General features: G+C 45.0%; 1 protein-coding gene across 1 annotated transcript; it reads left to right on the top strand.

Moving 5' to 3' along the window:
• The first annotated feature begins 15,403 nt into the window (after nt 1–15,403).
• Nucleotides 15,404–20,320, top strand: P2RY6 (pyrimidinergic receptor P2Y6). Its single transcript, XM_026722399.2, has one exon. The coding sequence runs from the start codon at nt 15,462–15,464 to the stop codon at nt 16,431–16,433; it is 972 nt and encodes a 323-aa protein (XP_026578184.1). The 5' UTR covers nt 15,404–15,461; the 3' UTR covers nt 16,434–20,320.
• Nucleotides 20,321–22,260: the final 1,940 nt, after the last annotated feature.

Genomic DNA, 22,260 nt, shown 5'->3' with positions numbered 1-22,260 from the left:
TCCCCATCAATGTGGAGGCTTTTAAGAAGTGGCTGGACAGGCATTTGTCTGGGATGGTAAAGGGGCGGGATGGCGAACCTATGGCACGGGTGCCACAGGTGGCACGCAGAGCCATTTGTGAGGGCATGCAAAACCCAGCCAAACTTACCTGCACTGCGCATGCGTGCGCCTCCCAGCTGGTTTTCAGCCGGTTTGAGGCCTTTTTCAGCCTCCCAGAGGCTCGAGGGAAGCCTCTGCAGCCTTTGGAGGCTGAAAAACAGGCCCGTTTTGTCATTTCTGGTATTTGGAGGCTGAAAAATGGGCCCGTTTTTCGGCCTCCGAAGGCTGCAGAGGCTTCCCTTGAGCGTCCGGGAGAAAAAGGCCTCAAACGGGCTGAAAATTAGCTGGGAGGCATGCGCATGCGCAGTGCAGGTAAGGAGGGGGTGTTATGCGTGCATCATGGGAGGGCCGGGCGCATTGCATTGCGGGCTCCTGCACGTATGCAAGCTTTCAGCCCATCCCAACAAAAAAGTTTTGCCATCACTGCTATAGGGTCTCCCACCTGAGCAAGGGGTTGGACTAGATGACCTTCAGTTTTGGCCACCACGGTGTAAAAAAAAAGACGTTGAGACTCTGGAAAGAGCGCAGAGAAGACCCAAAAGTGGTGGTTGAAGCACTTGGCGGTTGATCTGGATTTCTAGATGGGAAGAAATGGCAGACTAGAGAAGCTAGGAGCACTACTTTGGTGACCCTGAGAGGACGCAGGTAAACCTCCAAGCGGCCTCAACGACCCTCTGCAAGGATGCAAATGACCAGCTGTCTGCAAGGAAATCAATCCTTCCTTTCCCCACCGTCCAGTCAGAACTGAAGAAGCTTCTCGGATGAGAAGCGAAACGTCTTCAAAGGAAAAACAAGAAGAAGAGAAAAAAACACCTTTACAACAACCATGACCTGGAGGGTGGAAAATTAATCTCCCTAAACAGATTGGACAGACATAAATAGTCTAGGGCCATGATGGCGAACCTATGGCACATATGTCAGAGATGGCACGCCGAGCCCTCTCAGTGGGCGCCATTGCCAGCTGCTCTTCTGGTTTCTGGCCTGCTGTTCTTCATGGGCACCAGAGTGCCGGAAAATGGCCCAAAAAATCAGCCAAAAACAGGCTGTTTTTCAGGCCATTTTCAGGCAGTTTTTCACACTGTTTTTCGGGCCTTTTTCAGGAAGTTTTCAGGCAGTTTTTCAGGTCAATTTTTGGGCCTTTTTTGGGCGTTTTTCAGGCCATTTTCGAGCCATTTTCAGGCCTTTTTTGGAGCTGTTTTCAGGCAGTTTTCAGGCAGTTTTTCAGACCAATTTTTGGGCCCGTTTTAGGGACATTTTCAGGCTGTTTTATAAGCCGTCTTATAAGCCATTTTCAGGGCATTTTTCTGGGGCGTTTTCAGGCCGTTTCAGGGCTGTTTTCAGGACATTTTGAGGTCTTTTGGGGGGTGTTTTCAGGTCATTTTTAGACAGTTTTTCGGGCCATTTGGGGGCTTTTCCCGGGCTGTTTTCAGGCTGGTGTTTTGAGCCATTTTCAAGGGGTTTTCCAGGCCATTTCCAGGCCATATTATGGGCCATTTTCCAGACCGTTTTTGGCCTAAAAAACATCCCGAAAACACCCCCCAAATGGTCAAAAAACAGGCATGCGCACACTGGCCAGCCGGTCTTCGCTTTTCTGGCACTCCGGCGCACGCACATGCCTGCCCCAGGCCTTCCGGTTTGAGCACTTGGTGCCCAAAAGGTTCACCGTCACTGGTCTAGGGTCTCCTGCTTGGGCAGTGGGTTGGACTAGATGACCCCCAGGGTACCTCCCAGCCCTAGGATTCTATTTTCTCTGCAAGTGATGCTCCACTCCGCTGCAAATGAGACCTGGCTTCCGTCTCCCCATCCTCCCATGCCCCCTTTCTAATCTCTCTTCTCTTCTCTTCTCTTAATGGAGGACTGGCAGGCTGGCAGCATCAATCAATCGATCAGTCAACCTGCCAGGGGGCCATAAATGGAGACAGGGCAGCTTGGCAGGCTGATTAATCAGCTAAGTGCTTGCAAAGTGCTCCGGAAGGGAAGGGGTTTTTTTTCCCCCTCTCTCGGCGGTAGCAGGGGGGCTGTGTGTGTTTTTAAAAGCTGGAAGGAAATAAGGAGAAATTTCCTGACAGTGAGAGCCATCAACCCATGGAACAGAAGTTCCCTTCGGAACTGGGAGCTTTCAAGAAGAGACCGGATTGCCCGTTGGTCAGAAATCGTGTAGGGTCTCCTGCTTGGCCTGGTGGAGTTGGACTAGATGACCTACAAGGTCCCTTCCAACTCTGTTGGTCTGTTATTATTGTGTTATTCAAAAGCAGTAGGAGCTTCATCCCTGGAGGCTTTCAAGAAGAGACTGGACTGCCATCTGTCAGAAATGGTGTAGGGTCTCCTGCTTGGGTGGTGGGGTTTGACTAGATGACCTACAAGGTCCCTTCCAACTCTATTATTCTATATGCAGTGGAACGACTTTCTTTCGGAAGTTGTGAGAGCTTCATTCCTGGAAGCTTTCAAGAAGAGACTGGACTGCCCATCGGTCAGAAATGGTGTAGGGTCTTCTGCTTGGCCGAGGGGGTTGGACTAGAAGACCTCCAATACCCCCCTCCCTTCTTTCTCCTCCCTCTTACTCCTGCTTGTTGCTCGTGCCATTGGAATCTGTTCATTCTCTCTTTCCAAAATGTTTGATTTTTTTTTTTTACATTTATTTATTTGTTTGAACTTATTCACTCCAAGCAGAGAAGTTTTGCGTTTTACCGAGCAGCCTCCTGCCCACATCAGGACCTTGTGGAAAAAGCAAAAAGAGAGAATGCAATAATTAATTTTGGAAGCATCGATTTTCAGCGGGCAACGTTGGAACAATAAAATCTATCCCTGGCGCTCCAATGTTAATCACATTCTGGGCATGTCCTGGGCTCTCTCTCTCTCTCTCTTTTGTGAGCTCTGAAACCATGTTTTTGAGCAAAAGGAATTCAATTCCACAATTCTTTAGACACTTAGAAATGTCTCACGCATCCTCTTTTGTAACTCCCTTCTTCCTTTCTAGGAAGGTTTTTGTGTGGAAGGAAGAATTAGATAAGATCCTGGAATACACAGCTGTAAATCGCCTTATTTGGTGAATTCCCATATTTATTTGAAGGTCAAAGGAATCGAGATTTGCACATTCGGGCTGTGCACTTTTGAGCGGTTGTTGCAACACACTTTCCTGCTCTTCAGACGCACCTAGAAAGCGCAGTTGTGTTGAACGATGACTGTTAAAAAGCTCTTCTTCCTCTTTTAATCTTAAAAGGTTCCTAATATTTGCTATCTGCGTGGATGTGGAAGGTTGCCAGCCCGTTCAGAAATGATAAATGCACCAACCTGCATTCAGCCTGTTTTTTTTTCCCTTCTCTCTCTCTCTTCTCATTTTTTTCTTTTTTTTGCAAAATGGTTTGACTTTGAGAAAGCACACAGCTTTTTACAACAGGGTGGGAAATACGTTCCCAGAGGTAGGAAGTCGGAACATGACAGCAAATTTTCAATTCAGAATAAAGCTGGAAGGGACCTCGGAGCTCAGGCAGGAAAACTTATAGCATTTCAGACAACTGGCTGTCTAATCTCTTCTTAAAAACTTCCAGTGATGGAGCAGCCACAACTTGGCAAGCAGTTCCACTGGTTAATTCTTCTCACCGTTAGAAAATTCCTTCTTAGTCTCCCCTAGTCTTTCTTTTCATTAGACTAGACATACCCAGTTCCTGCCACTGTTCTTATGTTTTAGCCTCCGTGTTTGCTTCCTTTAATTCTTTCTTTTTATCTGGATTTTGCCCTTGATGCGAGGAATTTAGGAGTGAACAGCAAATCCTTTAATCCTCCTTGCTACAAGAATTCGGTTGCAAAACATTCCTCCGCTTTGATTTAAGCGGTTGTGAATTGCAAACGGGATCTTAGCCCAGCTCACTTTCTCCGCTTCTAGGCTGACATTGCAAAACCGATGAATTCCGGAAGTTTGTGAATGGTTCAACACTGGAAGTTTTTAAGACGAGATTGCAAGTTACAGACGAACAGAGTTGGAAGGGACCTTGTAGGTCATCTAGTCCAACCCTCCGACTGGGCAGGAGACCCTAAACCCGTGATGGCGAACCTATGGCACGCGTGCCACAGGTAGCACGCAGAGCCATTTTGCGGGCACATGAACCCCAGGCAAACTTACCATGCTGTGCATGTGCGCGCCTCCCAGCTGATTTTCTAGCCTTTTTCAGCCTGCCAGAGGCTTGAGGAAGCCTCTGCAGGCTTTGCAGGCTGAAAAATAGGCCCATTTCGTCCCTTCCTGTATTTAAATACCAGAAGTAATGAAACGGGCCCATTTTTCAGCCTGCAAAGCCTGCAGAGGCTTCCTCAAGCCTTTGGCAGGCCAAAAAAGTCCTCAAACAGGCCAAAAATCAACTGGGAGGCACAGTGCAGGTAAGGGGGCAGCGGGGGGGGAATTGCATGTGCATGCTCAGACGGTGTGTGGAGGGCGCGCATGGCCTTCTAGGTGCTGGCACACGAGCGGTTGCACAATTTTTGGCACAGAAGCCCTAAAAGTTTAGCCACCATTGCCTCGCAGATGATTTTTGGACGATTAGAGGCCTTTTTGGCCTCCCGAAGGCTTGAGGAAGGCTTCTGCAGGCTTTGCAGGCCGAAAACTAGGCCCGTTTCATCATTTCCGGTATTGTTGGAAAAACAGGAAGTAACAAAATGGGCCTAGTTTTCGGCCTACTTCCTGCAGAAGCCTGCAGATGCTTTCCTCAAGCCTTTGGGAGGCCAAAAAGGCCTCAAACCAGCCGAAAATTAGCTGTGAGGCGCAGTGCCAATAAGGGGGCGGCGGGGGTGGGTGTGTGGGGATTACACGCACATGCGTAGGGGACGCTGGGGGCGCGCATTGTCTTCCGGGTGCTGGCACACAAACGCGAGCCTGCAACCGCATGCACAATTTTTGGCACAGGAGCCCAAAACGTTAGCCGACACTGTTCTGTTCTATACATGGATAATTTTGTCCTTGTCTCCATATCTTAGCATCCGACATGTGGGAACATCTGGTTTTCCCTGTGCCAGGATGAAAAACAAATGTGAACTTTATACAAGCTTCTTTCAGGCTCCCCTAACTGGTTTCACTGGCCAGATGCCTTCAGACACTGAGATAAGGTCGGCTTGGCGGAGTTTTATTATGAAGAAAAAGGATAGAAAGGCGTTTAAAGCGTGGGGGGAACCCTAAAACATTGACCAGCTGATCCCAAAAATGGAAAAACAAGGGGAAAAAAAAACCTCCGATGTCTGTGCTAGCCACGTCCACAGAGAATAAATTAGTTTAATCAGGGTTAATTCTAACCGAATGTTTTATTTCTTTAGCTCCCATTTAAGCCCAAACCTAAACAGGTAGTCCTCAACGTATGACTATAATCAGGCCTGGCTGTTAAAGAAAAAAAAAAAACTGGAGAAGAGATTGAACAATCATTTGTCTGAAATGGTGTAGCATTTCCTGCCTGATCAGAGGGTTAGACTAGAGGACCTCCAAGGTCCCTTCCAGCTCTATTCTGAATTGAGAATTGCTGTCACTTCCTACCTCTGGAGACACGTTTCCCACCCTGTTGTGTAAAAAGTTGTGGGTTGAACTAGATGACCTCCAAGGTCCGTTCCAGTTCCGTTATTCTAATCCAGAAGCCTCCAAACTTAGCAACTTTAAGACTTGTGGACTTCAACTCCCAGAATTGTGGACTTCAACTCCCAGAATTACTCAGCCAGTCTTAAAGTCGCCAAGTTTGGGGACCCCTAATCTAACCTATCACTTGATAGGAATTAGAATTGTAAGTTAAGACAGTCGTAAAGGAAATCCTCATGTGATCCAACTCAGTTTTACAACCTCTTTGTCGCGGTGGTCATTAAGCGAACCTTGCAGTCTTTAAGCGAATGCATTGTTTACTCCAGGCAGCTTTTGCCAGAAAACAGAAGTTAGATATATATTTTTTTCCTCTGCAAAAAAACGTTGCGGTCATGAGACTGCGGGATCCTGAAAATATTGGATCTTCAGAATCTGGTTCTAAGTACCTTTTCGTGGGATCTGTTGTAACTTTGAATGGTCGCTAAGCAGCCCGTCGTAAATGGAGGACTATCTAATTTTTTTTTTAACCCACAGATGGGAAGTATACCGAGGACAGTAAGTTTAGAGAAGTTTTTTGGGGGTCGTCGTGTTTGTGGAACGCACACAGGGCTTTGGGGAGCAGATCTTTGTGTGGTGTGACACAACTTGTTGTATTTCTCTTTCAGTTCTAGGAACAGGAAGATGTGGGATTGTGGCTGCAATCCAGGAGCTCACTTTTGCTCTGGGAGGGTATAAAAAAAAGAAATAAAACATTGAAATCTGATTTTCTCAAATTTTGGCCACTTTAAGACAATAGACTTCATCTTCCTAGCTAGTTTCTTGTACAAAACCAGAAATTAAGGATATATTTCCAAGGGCATCCATCCTTCAAAGAGAAGTTCTGTGTAAAAGTGTGTGCGTGCACTACGTACAAAAAAGTGAGGCTTTGATCACAATGCATTTTGTGGATTTTTACACAACCTTCCGCTTGCAAGTACCTGCTCTAAGGAGAGATCTGTAACTTCTCAGCAGCCCTGTTTCTCAGCTGAGCTTTCCACTAAAACTTTCCAATCTTCCTAATCCATACACAGCAGACCAGCGCCAAAGGCATCGTTAGGAGAGTTAGAAGGAACCTTGGAGGTCTTAGTCTAACCCCCTGCTAACCATAGGTGTTTGAGTGTAAACTCTGGAGGACTGATAGATTGCGAATAAAATTTGCATGCATTTGTACAATCACGGATATTTGAGTGTAAACTCTGGAGGATTCAGATTGCAATTAAAAATTGCATGCATTTGCACAATCATAGATATTTGAGTGTAAACTCTGGAGGACTGATAGATTGTGATTAAAATTTGCATGCATCTGCATAATCGTAGATATTTGAATACACACACACACACACACACACACACACACAGACATATATACCTTCTGCACCCAGTCTCTTCCTCCACAGTTGTCAGAGCTTCCAATCTGTTTACCCAGCCCGACAATTGATCGGTTTACACAGACCCACAACTGACCCCACTGATTTATTTACACAGTACCCGCCATTGATCTCAACCTCTTTACATCTGGTGTGCAAATAGCAGATAACAGATAACCAGAGTTGGAAGGGACCTTATAGGTCATCTAGTCCAACCCCACCCCTAAGAAGGAGACCCTACACCATTGCTGATAGAGGGCAGTCCAGTCTCTTCTTGAAAGCCTCCAGGGATGAAGCTCCCACAACTTCCGAAGGCAACTTCTGTTCCATGGATTGATTGTTCTCCCTGTCAGAAAATTCCTCCTTATTTCCAGGTTGAATCTCTCCTTGATCAGTTTCCATCCATTATTCCTCGTCTGGCTTTGTAGGTTGTAGGTTTGTAGGTTGAAGGTGTGTAGGTTGTAAGTGTGTAGGTTGTAGAAGTCTAGATTGTAGGTGTGTAGGTGGCAGGTGTATAGGTTGTAAGCGTGTAGGGTTTAGGTTTGAAGGTTGTAGGTGTGTAGGTTGTAGGTTTGCAGGTTGTAGGTTTGTAGGTTGTAGGGTGGTAGGTTTTAAGTTTGTAGGTTTGTAGGTTGTAGGGTGGTAGGTTTTAAGTTTGTAGGTTTGTAGGTGTATAGGTTGTAGGTGTGTAGGTGTGTAGGTTTGCAGGTTGTAGGTGTGTAGGTTGTAAGGGTGTAGGTTGTAGGTTTTCAGGTTATAAGTGTGTAGGTTGTAGGTTTGCAGGTTGTAGGTTGGTGGATTGTAGGTTTAAGGTATGTAGGTGTGTAGGTTGTGGGGCTGCAGATTTAGGGGTGCAGGGTGGTAGGTTGTAGGTGTGTAGGTTGTAGGTTGGTAGGTTGTAGGTTATAGGGTTGTAGCTTGACTCCCTCTTCGTGGCACCCCTGATATTTTGGAGCCCTGCTATCATGTCACCCCTAGTCGTCCTTTTCCTTAAACTAGGAATACCCAATTCCAGCAACTGTTCTTTATATATTTTAGCCTCCGGTCCCCTAGATAAAAGATTCTGGGTGCAAAACTGCTGGCTATTACCATTTTCAAGCGGTAACAAAAAGCGGTAACTTTTGCAAAAAGTTTCAGGGGTTCAATGCTTTCTTTGCAGGAGAGCCAGCATCCCTGGGCTCAATGCATCCCTGGAAAAAAAAACCCCGAAAAAGAACGGGAAAGATTTGCTCATCAGAGCTTAAAAAACACAATTGATGTGGCTGCTACGGAAAGTGGACTATTGATTTACTGGCTGTTTTGTAGACGTTTGTTGTGACAATATATTTACTCCCAGCCTTTTTTCCATTGCTGATGTCCAGGCTGCGTCTGCCAGCTGAGTTTGACACCCCAAACAAACAAACCTTGGCTTGTTTCCACAAAGAACTGGATAAGTCGTCCTTGAGTTACAACTGTTCCGCTTAGTGACCGTTCCAAGTTAGGACAGCACTAAAATAAAAAAGCAACTTAGGGGCCGTTTTTTCACACTTAGGGACTGTTGCAGCATCTCTCCTGTGGCCGTGTGATCAAAATTCAGTCTCTTGGCAGCTGACTCGTATTTACGACGGTCGCGGTGTTCCCGGGGTTCCGCGATTCCCTTTTGCGACCTTCTGACAAGCAAAGTCCACGTGGGAAGCTAGATTCAGTAAACAACCGTGTTAGTAACGCAACAATTGAAGCCACTGACTCAAGAGTTTGCTCTTTGTTTATATGCAAGTAGATTGCTTGAAGAGAGCAAAAAAACCCTCCCTTCTAGCCCTGATGATGTTCCCTAGTTGGGTCATGAAACGTCTGCAAGGAAGCAACCCAGCTCAGAGAGCACTAAGGAGCCCACAGTCCTTCTCCTCCTCCTCTTCTTCCTCCTCTTCCTCCTCCTCCTCCTCCTACTACTACTACCAGAATAACAGAGTTGGAAGGGACCTTGGAGGTCATCTTGTCAACCCCCCTGCTCAAGCAGGAAAACTCTTCCTCTTCCTCCTCTGTAAGAAAACCACGAAGCTCAGAGAGCACCAAAGACCGCACAGTCATCCTCTTCCTCCTCCTCTCCACAAACCGCACTCTCCACTCCCTACTAGCACTGAAGATGTTCCCTAGTTGGGTCATGAAACGTCTGCAAGGAAGCAACCCAGCTCAGAGAGCACCAAGGAGCCCACAGTCCTCCTCCTCCTTCTCCTCCTCCTCTTCCTCCTCCTCCTCCTCCTCCTACCAGAATAACAGAGTTGGAAGGGACCTTGGAGGTCATCTAGTCAAACCCCCTGCTCAAGCAGGAGAACCCTTCCTCTTCCTCCTCTGTAAGAAAACCACGAAGCTCAGAGAGCACCAAAGACCGCACAGTCGTCCTCTTCCTCCTCCTCCTCTCCACAAACCCCACTCTCCACTCCCTACTAGCACTGATGATGTTCCCTAGTTGGGTCATGAAACGTCTGCAAGAAAACAACCCAGCTCAGAGAGCACCAAGGCCCCCACAGTCTTCCTCTTATTCCTCTTCTCCTCTTCCCCTGCTCCTCTCCCTCTCTCCCTCTCCCTCTTCTTTTCCTCCTCCTCCTCCTCCTCCTCCCCCCTCCTCCTCCTCCTCCTCCTCCCCACAAACCCCACTCCCTAGTTGGCTCATGAAACATCTGCAAGAAAGCTACCAAGCTCAGAGACCATAAAAAGCGCCCCCACCCCCCAGTTCAACCCTGACCTGCAAATATTCAATTCCGTGTTGTCGGATTTCATCCCTCCCTCCCCTAGACGTTCACAATGGGTGTCTGACTGTGTATATTTGCTTGTGGGTGGCAGCCTTTGTTAAACCAATGGCAAGATTGGCAAACTTTCCCTGCGGTTTTCTGAACTCCGCGCGTTGTTTGATGGAGCTGGCCCGGCCTTCACCTCGGTCATGAGACTGTGGCCAGACCATCCCACGCAACGATGTGTGTGTGTGTGTGTGGACACACAAGGCTGACCCACAAGGCCAGAGGAGAGCATGAAAGGGACACGGCCTATCCACAAACACACCAGGCCTTTCATCTGAGCAACGCTGCAACCCAGCGGGCCCGAGCTTCAAATCCCATCGTCCCGCAACCCACAGAGGAATTCAAATCCCTTTGTCCTTGGAATATATTTTCCTGGCTCCCAAGCATTTCTGGAGCTGCAGTGGGGCTCATCTCCAACTGGAGATGAGGTGGACCAACAGTTGCTTTCGTGGTTGAAGACAATAACTTGGTCCTCAACACCAATAAGACCAAGGAGCTGATAGTGGACTATATAGAAGGAAGAGATCAGACGTCCAACCCTTGCTTATCAAGGGACATTGAATGGAACAAGTGGCCAGTTTTAAGTTTCTGGGTGTTACCCTAAAAGAGGACCTGACTTGGGGGGGCTCACATTGCAGCCCTGGTCAAAAGGGCCCAGCAGAGATTATACTACCTGAGGCTTCTCAGAAAACAACAACTGGATTAAAAAACTGCTGGTGACCTTCTACCGCTGCCCCATAGGGAGTATCTTAGCTTACTGCACATCTGTGTGGGGTTTGCCAGTTGCACAGGGGCAGATAGGACAGCGCTCCAGAGGGTGAACATCGTTGCCCAGAGGATCCTTGGCTGTCCTCTCCCCTCTTTGGAAGAGCTTTAGAGCTCCCGCTGCCTTAAGAAAGTTCAAAACATCCTCAAAGATCCATCTCATCCTGGGCACCCCCTTTTTTTGGAACTATTACCATCTGGCAGACGGCACAGGAGAATAATAAAAACAAGAACAAATAGGCTGAAAAACAGTTTCTACCCAGGGCAGTAGCTCTGTTGAATTCTACTGTATAGTGCAACATTAATGCAATATTAGGGGTTTTCCGTTCAGTGTGTGGAGTGTGAAGGGTGTGAGTTTGTGTTTATTGTCATGGTTATGATGTGCACTGAAGATGGCATTTGATTTCGATGTACGAAGTGCAATGACAAGTAAACTTAAAGTAAAGTTAAAGTTAAAATTAAATAAAGTCAAGTCAAGTCAAGTCAAGTCAAGTAAACAAGTCAAGTAAACTAAACTAAACTAAACTAAACTAAACTAAACTAAACTAAACTGTGACATCTTCAATTCTGTATTTCTGGACCCGGGGTGGGGAGGCGCTTCAAAAATTTTAGCAACAGTTTCTGTACCCGGTGGCTGGGTGGGTGTGACCATGGGGGGGGGCATGGCCTAGTCGGCCTCCTGCACCACGGTCGGGGGGGGGACCGTTTTCACCATCCCCGGGCTCCGGATGCTCCCTGGAGGCCAGAAATGGGCCTGTTTCGGGCCTTCGGGAGCCTCCAGGAGGCCCGTTTTTTGCTCTCCCCAAGCCTCTACGCACTTATCCGCCATTCACCATGGGCCGTGTGGGGAATCCTGATAGGGGAGGGGCAAGGCGCACGGGGCCAGCCAGGGGTGGGATTTGCCAGTTCGCTGAACCGGCCGTAAAATTAGCAACCAGTTCACTCGAACCGGGGCGAACCGGTAGCATTCCTCACCTGTTCTGGACTCTCTGACTGCATAAAAGCGAAGGAAAAAAAGGGTCCATCTCATCCTGAGCACCCTTATTTTCTTCTTCTTTTTTTTTTAACTATTACCCTCTGGCAGACGGTACAGGAGAATAATAAAACAAGGACAAATAGGCTGAAAAACAGCTTCTATCCCGGGGCAAGTAACTCTATTGCATTCTACTGTATAATGCAATATCAGGGGTGTGGAGTGTGAGGGATGCGTGTTTGTGTTTATTTTCATAGTCAATGACACTGAAGATGGTATTTAATTTCGTTATACGAGGTGCAATGACAATAAAGTAAACTAAACTAAAAAACCAACAGCTGCATGTTAACATTTTTCAGCTTTGCTTCTTGTTTAGGGTGTCATGTTTGCAGGGTTGTGGGTTGTGCTTGGCGCCCTGTGCAAACACAGCTTGTTCTGTTTGCTTGAAGGGAAGTAGATTGTTGGAACCCACAAAAATGGATTAAGGCAGGAATCGGGCAAAGGAAGTTGGGTTGCATGTATGAGAGGATACCCAGGCAGTCCTTGACTTACGGCTACAAGGGAGCCCCCAATTTTTCTTGTGACGTGAGACGGATCATACATCACTTTTTTCAACGCCGTTGTAACTTTAAACTGTCACTATTCTGGTCATTAAGTCACTAGGAACTGTTGTAAGTCAAGGAGATGGTGAGTTCTGGTTCCACTGTAGGCATGAAAGCCAGCTGGGTGACTTTGGGCCAATCACTAGGCGATGATGAGTTCGAGTCCTGCCTTAGGCATGAAAGCCAGCTGAGTGGGCCAGTACCTCCTCTGCCCAACCTACCTCAAAGGGTTGTTGTGTGGAAATTGGGAGGGAGGAGTCTTATGTATGTTCAATGCCATGAGTTTTTTTTAAAAATAATCAATGAAGGGCGATAACAAATAAAACAAAAATAAAATAAATAAAATGTAAAATAAATAAGACGTTGTAATTCTTGAGAAATACACATACTTGTGTCCTGGGCGTCAAATCTTTGGAATGGCAGCTCTGTTTTTATGAGTTCCTTCAAATACACCCTTTTTCATCATTGTCCAGAGAGAAAAGATGTATTTTTCTTGATGGCATTTTATAGGCAGAAGCCTATAAAAGAGGTGATTTATGGGACTGACAGAAAGTCGCCCTTAAAAGTTTTGCAATCTGTTTTCCTCTAGGGGAACTGGGGCCCTTTAATGACTTGTGGACTTCAACCCCCAGAATTCACATTAGGTATCTGATATTAGCACAGTTGAGAAATTCCAGAAATATTTCACAAGAAGAGTTCTCCGCTCTTCTACCCGTTGCAGAATACCTTATGCCACCAGACTCGAAATTCTAGACCTAGAAAACCTTGAATTACGCCGTCTTCGGTCCAACCTAAGTATAGTACATAAAATCATACATTGCAATGTCCTACCTGTCAATGAATACTTCAGCTTCAACCATAACAATACAAGAGCAAACAATAGATAAAAACTCAAGGTTAATCGCACCAAACTTGATTGCAGGAAATACGACTTCAGCAACAGATATGGGATGTGGTCAATGTCTGGAATACCCTACCTGACTCTGTGGTTTCTTCCCCAAACCCCAAAAACTTTAACCTTAGACTGTCTACTATTGACCTCACCCCTTTCCTAAGAGGTCTGTACGGGTCGTGCATAAGCGCACCAACGTGTCTACCGTCCCTGTCCTATTGTTTCTTTTATTTTTCTTATAAGTATCCATCTCATGTATTCAAAACTATGTATATACTTATACCTATTATCTTGTAAGCAATTGACAAATAAATAAAAAATAAAAACAAATAAAATTCTTGAGCCAGCCATGCTCAGGCTGAGGAATTCTGGGAGTTGAAGTCCAGGAATCATGAAAAGGGCTATAATTCCCCATGCTGGCTCAGGGGTTCTGGGAGCTGAAGTCCACAAGTCATAAAAGGGCCATAATTTACCGCTCCTGTTCTAGGGAATGCATAGTTCTGACAGCTCATAAATCTCTTGATCTGTCTGTCACTCTCTCTGCTTGTTCCTTCTCTCTGTTTGCTTGTTACTGTGGACTTAAATTTCCATTTTACACGATGCGGGTATGTTGAAACTTGCCCATAATTTTTCACGCTGAAAGGACTGGTCTGATCTCTTTGTAAACAATAACTCCTCACCGTTCCTTAGAGAATAATAGAATAAAACAAAGATTTCCTATTTTGCATTGTCAAACAATGAACTTGAGAAGACGCCTTATATTATTGAAATGTTCCTATTGCCTGGCAACGAATTGTTTGGATGCTAAACAGAAATTTGGTTCATTTTACTTTCCATTTTTTTTGTTCTGTATTTTATATGTATGTATGTATGTGTATATGTGTGTGTGTGTAACACACACACAACTTTTCCTTCCCTCTTTTCTCCTTCGTTTCTACCTTCTTTCTTCCTAATTAGTTTCTCTCCAGCCTTTCTTATTTTCCTCTTTCCCTCAGATTTTAACTTCCTTCCTTCCTTCCTTCCTTCCTTCCTTCCTTCCTTCCTTCCTTCCTTCCTTCCTTCCTTCCTTGCACTTTCCTTTCCTTTCCTTTCTCTCCCTCCCTCATCTGTTATCATCTTTGCTTTCTTCCTTGTTCCCGGTCGCTCCTCCGTCCCTCCCGTCTTCTATTTACTTATTTCCCTTCTTCCACTCTTTCTTCCTTCCCTTTCCCCTCCCTTCTTTATCTCCTTTCCTCCCTTCCCTCCTTCCTTCCTTTTCCCTCCCTCCCTCCCTACCCGTCTCTTTCTCCTGACTGGGGCGAAACTGCCATCTCCTGGCCAACAGAGATCATAACAAGCCACAATTTCTGATGTTCATTGATATAAAAAAAAGTTTACAGTTATGGGCTGCCTGAGGAATTCTGGGAGTTGAAGTCCACAAGTTTTAAAGTTGCCAAGTTTAGCTAACCAGGCTCTCAACCAAGGGCTATTCTATTCTATTCTATTCTATTCTATTCTATTCTATTCTATTCTATTCTATTCTATTCTATTCTCTATTCCTAATTCTTATTTCTATTCTATTCTATTCTCTATTCCTAATTCTTATTTCTATTCTATTCTATTCTATTCTATTCTATTCTATTCTATTCTATTCTATTCTATTCTATTCTCTATTCCTAATTCTTATTTCTTTTCTATTCTATTCTATTCTATTCTATTCTATTCTATTCTATTCTCTATTCCTATTCCTTATTCTATTCTATTCTATTCTATTCTATTCTATTCTATTCTCTGTTCCTAATTCTTATTTCTATTCTATTCTCTATTCCTAATTCTTATTTCTATTCTATTCTATTCTCTATTCCTAATTCTTATTTCTTTTCTATTCTATTCTATTCTATTCTATTCTCTATTCTATTCTATTCTCTATTCCTAATTCTTATTTCTATTCTATTCTATTCTATTCTATTCTATTCTATTCTATTCTATTCTCTATTCCTAATTCTTATTTCTATTCTATTCTATTCTATTCTATTCTATTCTATTCTATTCTATTCTCTATTCTATTCCATACTGTTCTATTCTATTCTAATTCTATTCTATTCTTATTCCATTCCATTCTAATTATTCTGTAAGAGTTAAAACCTGAGATTATCTTACTCTACTGCGCCAAAGGGAAGTTGGAAGTCAGTGCTTTTTCTTTCTTCTTTTCCTTTTGCCCTACATTTTCCCCCTCCCTTTCTTTTCCCCCAATTTTCTTTTGCATTTTTTGCATTTTCCATTATAAACTGATTTTTCTTTTAAAAAAAAGAAAAAAAGAAAGAAAGAAAGCCAAGGGAAGAAACACATCTAACCACCCTTTGTCCTTAACTCCAGGTTTCCTGCATTGCGTGGTGGAGCCGGACGCCGCCTGAGGTCCTGGGATGGACAACCACACGTCGCTGGCTGCCGTCAAGGATTCCTGCACCTACCATGAAGAGTTCAAGCAGATCCTGCTGCCGGTGGTGTACTCCGTCGTCCTGGGGCTGGGGTTGCCTTTGAACTTCGTGGTCATTGTCCAGATCTGGGTGTCCCGGAAGGTCCTGACTCGAACCATGATCTACATGTTGAACCTGGCGGTGGCCGACCTCCTTTACGTCTGTTCTCTCCCGCTGTTGATCTACAACTATTCCCAGAAGGATTACTGGCCCTTCGGCGATTTTACCTGCCGCTTCGTCCGCTTCCAGTTCTACACCAACCTCCACGGCAGCATCCTCTTCCTCACCTGCATCAGCGTCCAGCGCTACTTGGGCATCTGCCACCCGCTCTCCACCTGGCACAAGAAAAGGGGCAAGCGCTTCACCTGGGGGGTCTGCGCCCTGGTTTGGGTCGTGGTGACGGCGCAATGCGTGCCGACTTTCCTCTACGCCTCCACGGGCATCCAGAGGAACCGGACGGTGTGCTACGACTTGAGCACGCCGGAAAACTCGGCCGGCTACTTCCCTTACGGCATCGCCCTGACGGTGACGGGCTTCCTGATCCCTTTCCTCTCCATCTTGGGGTGTTACTGTAGCATGACCAAGATCCTGTGCCAGAAGGACGAGATGATCGGGCTGGCCGTCCGCAAGAAGAAGGACAAGGCCATCCGGATGATTGTCATCGTGGTCTTGGTCTTCGCTGTCAGCTTCTTCCCCTTCCACCTGACCAAGACCATCTACCTCATCGTCCGCTCCTTCCCAGAGGTGCACTGCCTCACCCGCCAGGCTTTCGCCATCGCCTACAAGTGCACCCGGCCCTTCGCCAGCATGAACAGCGTCCTGGATCCCATTCTCTTCTACTTCACCCAGCGGAAGTTTCGGGAAAGCACGCGGCACTTGCTGGACAAGGTCAGCTCCAAGTGGAGGCACGATTCGTGATGACGGACGTGGCGGGAGTCCTCCGGAAGAAGACGGGGTTCTTCTCCATTGGTATCACACACACACCCCGTTTATTCTGTTCTTGGCACCCCCAACCGGTGGAAGGAAAGGGCCCACGGTGAGCTGTAGCGCCCGCTCTGGAGGCCATGCCAATCCTTGAGAAGGGCCCTTCTCCCGGAGACGACGAACGCAACGGTGTAAATACTTTCCAGCCATCCTTCCCTCTCATCTTGTTGGTTTTGGCTGCCATAACTCTCCATCTGTTGGAGACGGGGATGGATTGGACCAATGGACGCAGGAGATTTCTGGATTTTCCCCCATTGGGTGCAGAAGAGGGACCAAGCAGAAATATTCGAAGCAGGAATCGCGAGGCCTGCTTTTATCAACCACGGGGAAGATCGCCCTCGGAAGGAAAATCCCAAGCTAATATTTGTCATCGAAAGGGGGCAGAGAATTTCCGAATCGCTCCCTTTGTAGGTGCAGACTTAAAAAAAAAAGAAATATAGTGCTTTTACTGCAGGAATAAACTGAACTACGGGCATTCTGGTAAATGACAAATGTGCCAACGGCACCATTTTTAATTTAATAAATGTACAGGTGAGGACCTGCCGTGACGCATTTTATGGTGGAATAAACAGAGCCGGAAGGGACTTTGGAGGTCTTCTAGTCCAACCCCCTGCTTAAGCAGGATACCTTATGGCATTTCAGACAAATGGCTGTTCAGTCTTTTCTTAAAAACTCACGGTGTTGGAGCACCCACGACTTCTGGTGGCAAGTTGTTCCACGGGTTAATTGTTCTCACCGTCAAGAAATTTCTCCTTAGTTCTTCCGTTGGGTCTCTCCTTGGTTAGTTTCCATCCGTTGTTCTGTGGATTGACTAAAGACTTGGGCATCAATGTATGGAAAGGCTCCAGAGTGATAGCCAGGGGCAGGAGCGGGATTCAAATATTTTAACAACCGGTTCTGTGGGCGTGGCTTAGTTGGTGGGCGTGGCTAACTCCATATCACTCACACCGAGGCACGGATCTCCTCGCCTGGCCTCTCATGACTGTGGGGATGCTGCAACAGTCGTAAGTGTGAAAAACGGTCATAAGTCACTTTTGTCAGTGCCATTGTAGCTTTGAAGGGTCACTCCACACAAGCAAAGTACCAGCAACGGAGGGGGAAAAAAAACTCCAGAGAAGTTCCTGAGACAGGAAGTCTAGTCCTGCCAAGAATGTAATAAGGGTTAACCAAGAGGCAGTTTCTGTAAGCAACCCCAGAATGTTTCCTTCCTGCCTTCCTTACAGGATTAGCCCAGTAATTTCTTCTAACAACCGGTTCTCCGAACTGCTTAGAATGTTAACAACCGGTTCTAGCGAGTAGGTGCGAACTGGCAAAATCCCACCCCTAGCCAGTGGGCTTTACGAGTGTCCGGCCCCATGTGAGCTGGGAGATTTGGGGATTTTAAAACCCTTTTGTGCAAGTTGGGATCAACTTACACAGGATCTAAAAGGGATCACCACCCAGCTAAGAAGAAACCGCAGCCCTTCAAAAGCTGCAGACTTGAGCTATGGGGGAGCCCTTGAGAAGGCATTTGGGGGGCAGCTTCTAGGATCCCAAAATATGCAGCTCCCTTGCACAACCGTTCTCCCTCCTCTATGCATCCTGGGATACCTTCCCAGGGTAGATCCAGCCTCCCACCGGAAAAGGATTTTGACTCAACAGAATGCTATTTACGCACTTAAGGTTGAAAACCAGACTTGGAAGCAGAGTCAGGAATCCCCTTCAATCCTGCCTGCCTATTTTTTTCTGGATCTCTCTTCCGATTCCAAGAAATTGTGCGTTGAGGTTTTAGCATCTACAGTGAGTCCTTGACTTATTTAGGGACCGTTCAAAGTTACAACGGCCCTGGAAAAAGCGACTTGCGGGGCCATTTTTCACACTTATGTACATTTGCAGCGTCCCAGTGGGTCGTAGGATCAAAATGTGGATGGTTGCCAACTGGTTCGTATTTACGATGGTTGCAGTGTCCCTGGGAGTCATGCAATCTCTTTTTGTGACCTCCTGACAAGCAAAATCAACAGGGGAAAGCCAGATTCACTTAACAACCGTGGGACTCACTTAAGAACTTGCAGGGATTCACTGAACGACTCTGGTGAGAAAAGTTGTACAATAGGGTGAAAATTCACTGAACAGCTGTCTCATTTGGCAAATGGCAATTTGGGGCTCAATTGGTGGCCGTAACTTGAGGACTACCCATGCCATAATTAATGCGTACATTAAATATTTGTCGGATGCTTTGTGTTTTACCTTCACCTTCCTGAGCCTCCTGGATTTGGAAGTGCAGCAAATAAACAGAACGTGTCTGAAAATAAACTGCAGAAGCTCAGATCTTGGTGGCTCAGATCATCATGCGTGAATCCAGGACAGTCACGCAGAGCCCTTGGTGGACTTGGCACCGGGTTCAAGTGGTTTCCAAAAACAACATTGTCTGCAAAACACCATCCTTTGAATGCAGGTTTGGGATTCAGGGTGTGGAAGGACAGTAAGAAGAAAAAAAACTGACCTGATAAATTGTATTTAATGAAACAAACTATAAATTGGTTTTATTTTTGGCAGTGAAATGGCAGCTATTTTTCATTTCAGCCTAGAGGGCAGTCACACCAGTTGGAAACTCGTTTCTACAATCTTAGCAGCCTGCAAAGTGGATGCTGGAGCCAGGAAGAGGCTTTTTAAGGAAAGCAACTGACCGCCCTGATGATGTTACCTAGTTGGGTTGTGAAACGTCTGCAAGAAAACCACCAATCTCAGAGAGCATCAAAGCCTCTACAGTTCTATCCTGAGCTAGAAATATTCATTTCTGTCAATTGCCCTGATTGGTAGAAGATTTCTTTCCCCCTTTGTGGGTCAGGGATGAGATTTATCCCATCAATGTATGACTCAGGACACCAGAGTTTTAACACAAATTATTATTATTACACCTTGTTTCCTATTCCTTACTTTTGAGATCTTGCACATACAATTTCTTCCTTTCAGTTGTCAGCGTTGTGCTTCTTGTGGCCGGTGGCCTTGACGCAAAATGTGTGTGTGTGTGTATTGTTGTTGTTGAGTTGCAGTGCTTTTCTACATTATTATTTTTTTTGTAATTGTGGTATGCTGATCTTCCAAGAACGCTGTTAATTTCCTTTTATTTCTCACTCATTTGAATTAGAATAGTTGTTCTCAAACTTGGCAGCTTTAAGAGTATGGACTTCAACTCCCAGAATTCCGCAGCCAGCATAGCTGGGGAATTCTGGGAGTTGAAGTTCACCTGTCTTAAAGTTGCCAAGTCCAAGTTGCCAAATGAATGAGAAGGATAAATATTTCAGTTTGGCTTTTGTGCAAACTCACAAGAGGAGCACACACGTTCCACATTTCAAAAAAATAATTCTGTTTTTTTTGTATTTTCAAGTTTTGATCCGTTTCTTTAGCAGGTGTCTTTACCAAAAAAAAAAACCCAAAAAACCCTGAAGATCTAATTGGAGCCTTTGCATCTTCTATATTTTGTTTCTTAAGAGTATTCTCACAATTGTCCAATCACAAACTATTCAGTCTCGTTTTAGGTGAACCGGTCCAGCGTCAGTGAATAAGCCTTTGCGCGACATTTTTTGTTATATTGTGAGCTCTTTGGGGCAGGGAGCTGCAGTTGTGTAACTTCTTACATTCCTTCATAAAGTAAAAAAGAAACAAAGAGAAAAGTGTGCCAGTGTCTTGGTGTGCAAAGTCATATGCTTGTGAGTGCTAAAGTAAATAGCGGGAGCAAAGTACACAAATGCAAAAGAAACAAATCTCACCATTTAATTCCATGGGATCATTTTGATGACGGAAGGTAGCAGAAAAGAGAGAGAGAGAAAGAGAGAATGAAAGAGGGACAGAGAAAGAAAGAGTCAGAGACAGAAAGAAACAGAAGGAGAAACAGAAAGAGTGAGACAGAGAAAGAGAGAAAAAGTGAGTGAGAGAAAGAAACAAAGACAGAAGGAGAAACAGAGAGAGAAAGAAAAAGAGAAAGTGAGAGAAATAAGATTAGACAGAGATAGAAAAACAATGAATGAAGCATTCCAGGTGTTTTACTGTATCTGTGCCCAGATTTGTATTACCAGAAAAAAAATGTATTAAACATTGGTATTATTTATATTACAGATGTAATTATTCTAGCACTGTATTTGTGCCCAGCAGATTTGGAAAACAGTAATGGAGTTGAGGATAATAAGACGCTGAGAGGCTGGAGGAAGTCAAGCGATCCCAGCCATCTCTCAGCTTAGACCAGTAAAAAAAGAAAAATAATAATTGCAGGAATTTTGCAGCATGGAAAGCTCGAAAGATTTTGTGCCTGTTCATTTGGGAAAAAAAAAAAAAATTTTTTTGTGGTCGTGCAGCGCCATCTAACTCACAAACAGCTCTGCAAAAGCACAGCCAATTCTCAGAGTGAGTCGGAAAAGTTTGAGGAAAGTTTATCAAGGAACAACTTCCTGAACAACCTTATCAACCAGAACAGGAAATCTTTGAGAAAAACCAAGCAAATTCGTTTTATAAAGCCTTAGTAAGGCCGCACCTAGAGTCCTGCATCCAGTTTTGGTCACCACCCTACAAAAAAGATGTTGGAACTCTGGAAAAAGGGCAGAGAAGAGCAACCAGGATGATTTTAGGGGACTGGAGGCTAAAACATACGATGGACGGTTGCAGGAACCGGGCCTGGCTAGTCTAGGGAAGAGAAGGACCAGGGGAGACAGGAGAGCAGACTTCCAATATTTGAGGGAGGGGCTGCCACAGAGAGGAGTGGGTCAAGCTATTCTCCAAAGCGAAAGAAAGAAAGAAAGAGAGAGAGAAAGATGAAAGAAAGAAAGGAAAGAAAGAAGGAAGGAAAGAAAGAAAGAGAGAAAGAGAAAGAAAGAAAGAAAGAAAGAAAGAAAGAAAGAAAGAAAGAAAGAAAGAAAGAAAGAAAGAAAGAAAGAAAGAAAGACAGAAAGACAGACATCTGAGCAAACCATGGATGGACAGAAGACATGTCTAGTTTAAGGAAAAGAAGGATAGTGGGGACAGGATAGCAGTCTTCCAATATCTCAGGGCTTGTCACAAAGAAGAGATGTAAAAAAGAGGTTGAGACTCTAGAAAAAGTGCAGAGAAGAGCAACCAGGATGATGAGGGGACTGGAGGCTAAAACCTACAATGAACGGTTGCAGGAACTGGGCCTGGCTAGTCTAGGGAAGAGAAGGACCAGGGGAGACAGGAGAGCATCTTCCAACATTTGAGGGGCTGCCAGAGAGGAGGAAGGGGTCAAGCTATTTTCTGTAGGCCAGACAAGGAATAATGGATGGAAAGTCATCGAGAGAACAAATGAGAAGAGAAGAGAGAAGATGGAATAGAAACGAAGAGAAGAGAGAAGAGAAGATGGAATAGATTAGAAGAAGAGAGGAGAGAGTATGGAAGAAAAGAGAAGAGAATATGGAATGGAATGGAATAGAATTAGAATAGAATAGAATAGAATAGAATAGAATAGAATGGAATGGAATGGAATGGAATTGGAATTGGAATTGGAATTGGAATTGGAATGGAATGGAATGGAATTAGAATAGAATAGAATAGAATAGAATAGAATAGAATAGAATAGAATAGAATAGAATAGAATTAGAATTGAATGGAATGGAATGGAATTAGAATAGAATAGAATAGAATAGAATAGAATAGAATAGAATAGAATACGAATTAGAATAGAATAGAATAGAATAGAATAGAATAGAATAGAATCAGAGTTGGAAGGGACCTTGGAGGTCTTCTAGTCCAACCCCTTGCTTAGGCAGGAAATTCT

This window comes from Pseudonaja textilis, chromosome 7, assembly GCF_049901715.1.
Source record: "Pseudonaja textilis isolate UNSWEBS1 chromosome 7, rPseTex1.2, whole genome shotgun sequence".
NCBI classification, from domain to species: Eukaryota; Metazoa; Chordata; class Lepidosauria; order Squamata; family Elapidae; genus Pseudonaja; species Pseudonaja textilis.
The sequence above is the reverse complement of the archived record's forward strand: the minus strand, read 5'-3'. Positions and strand labels throughout refer to the sequence as shown.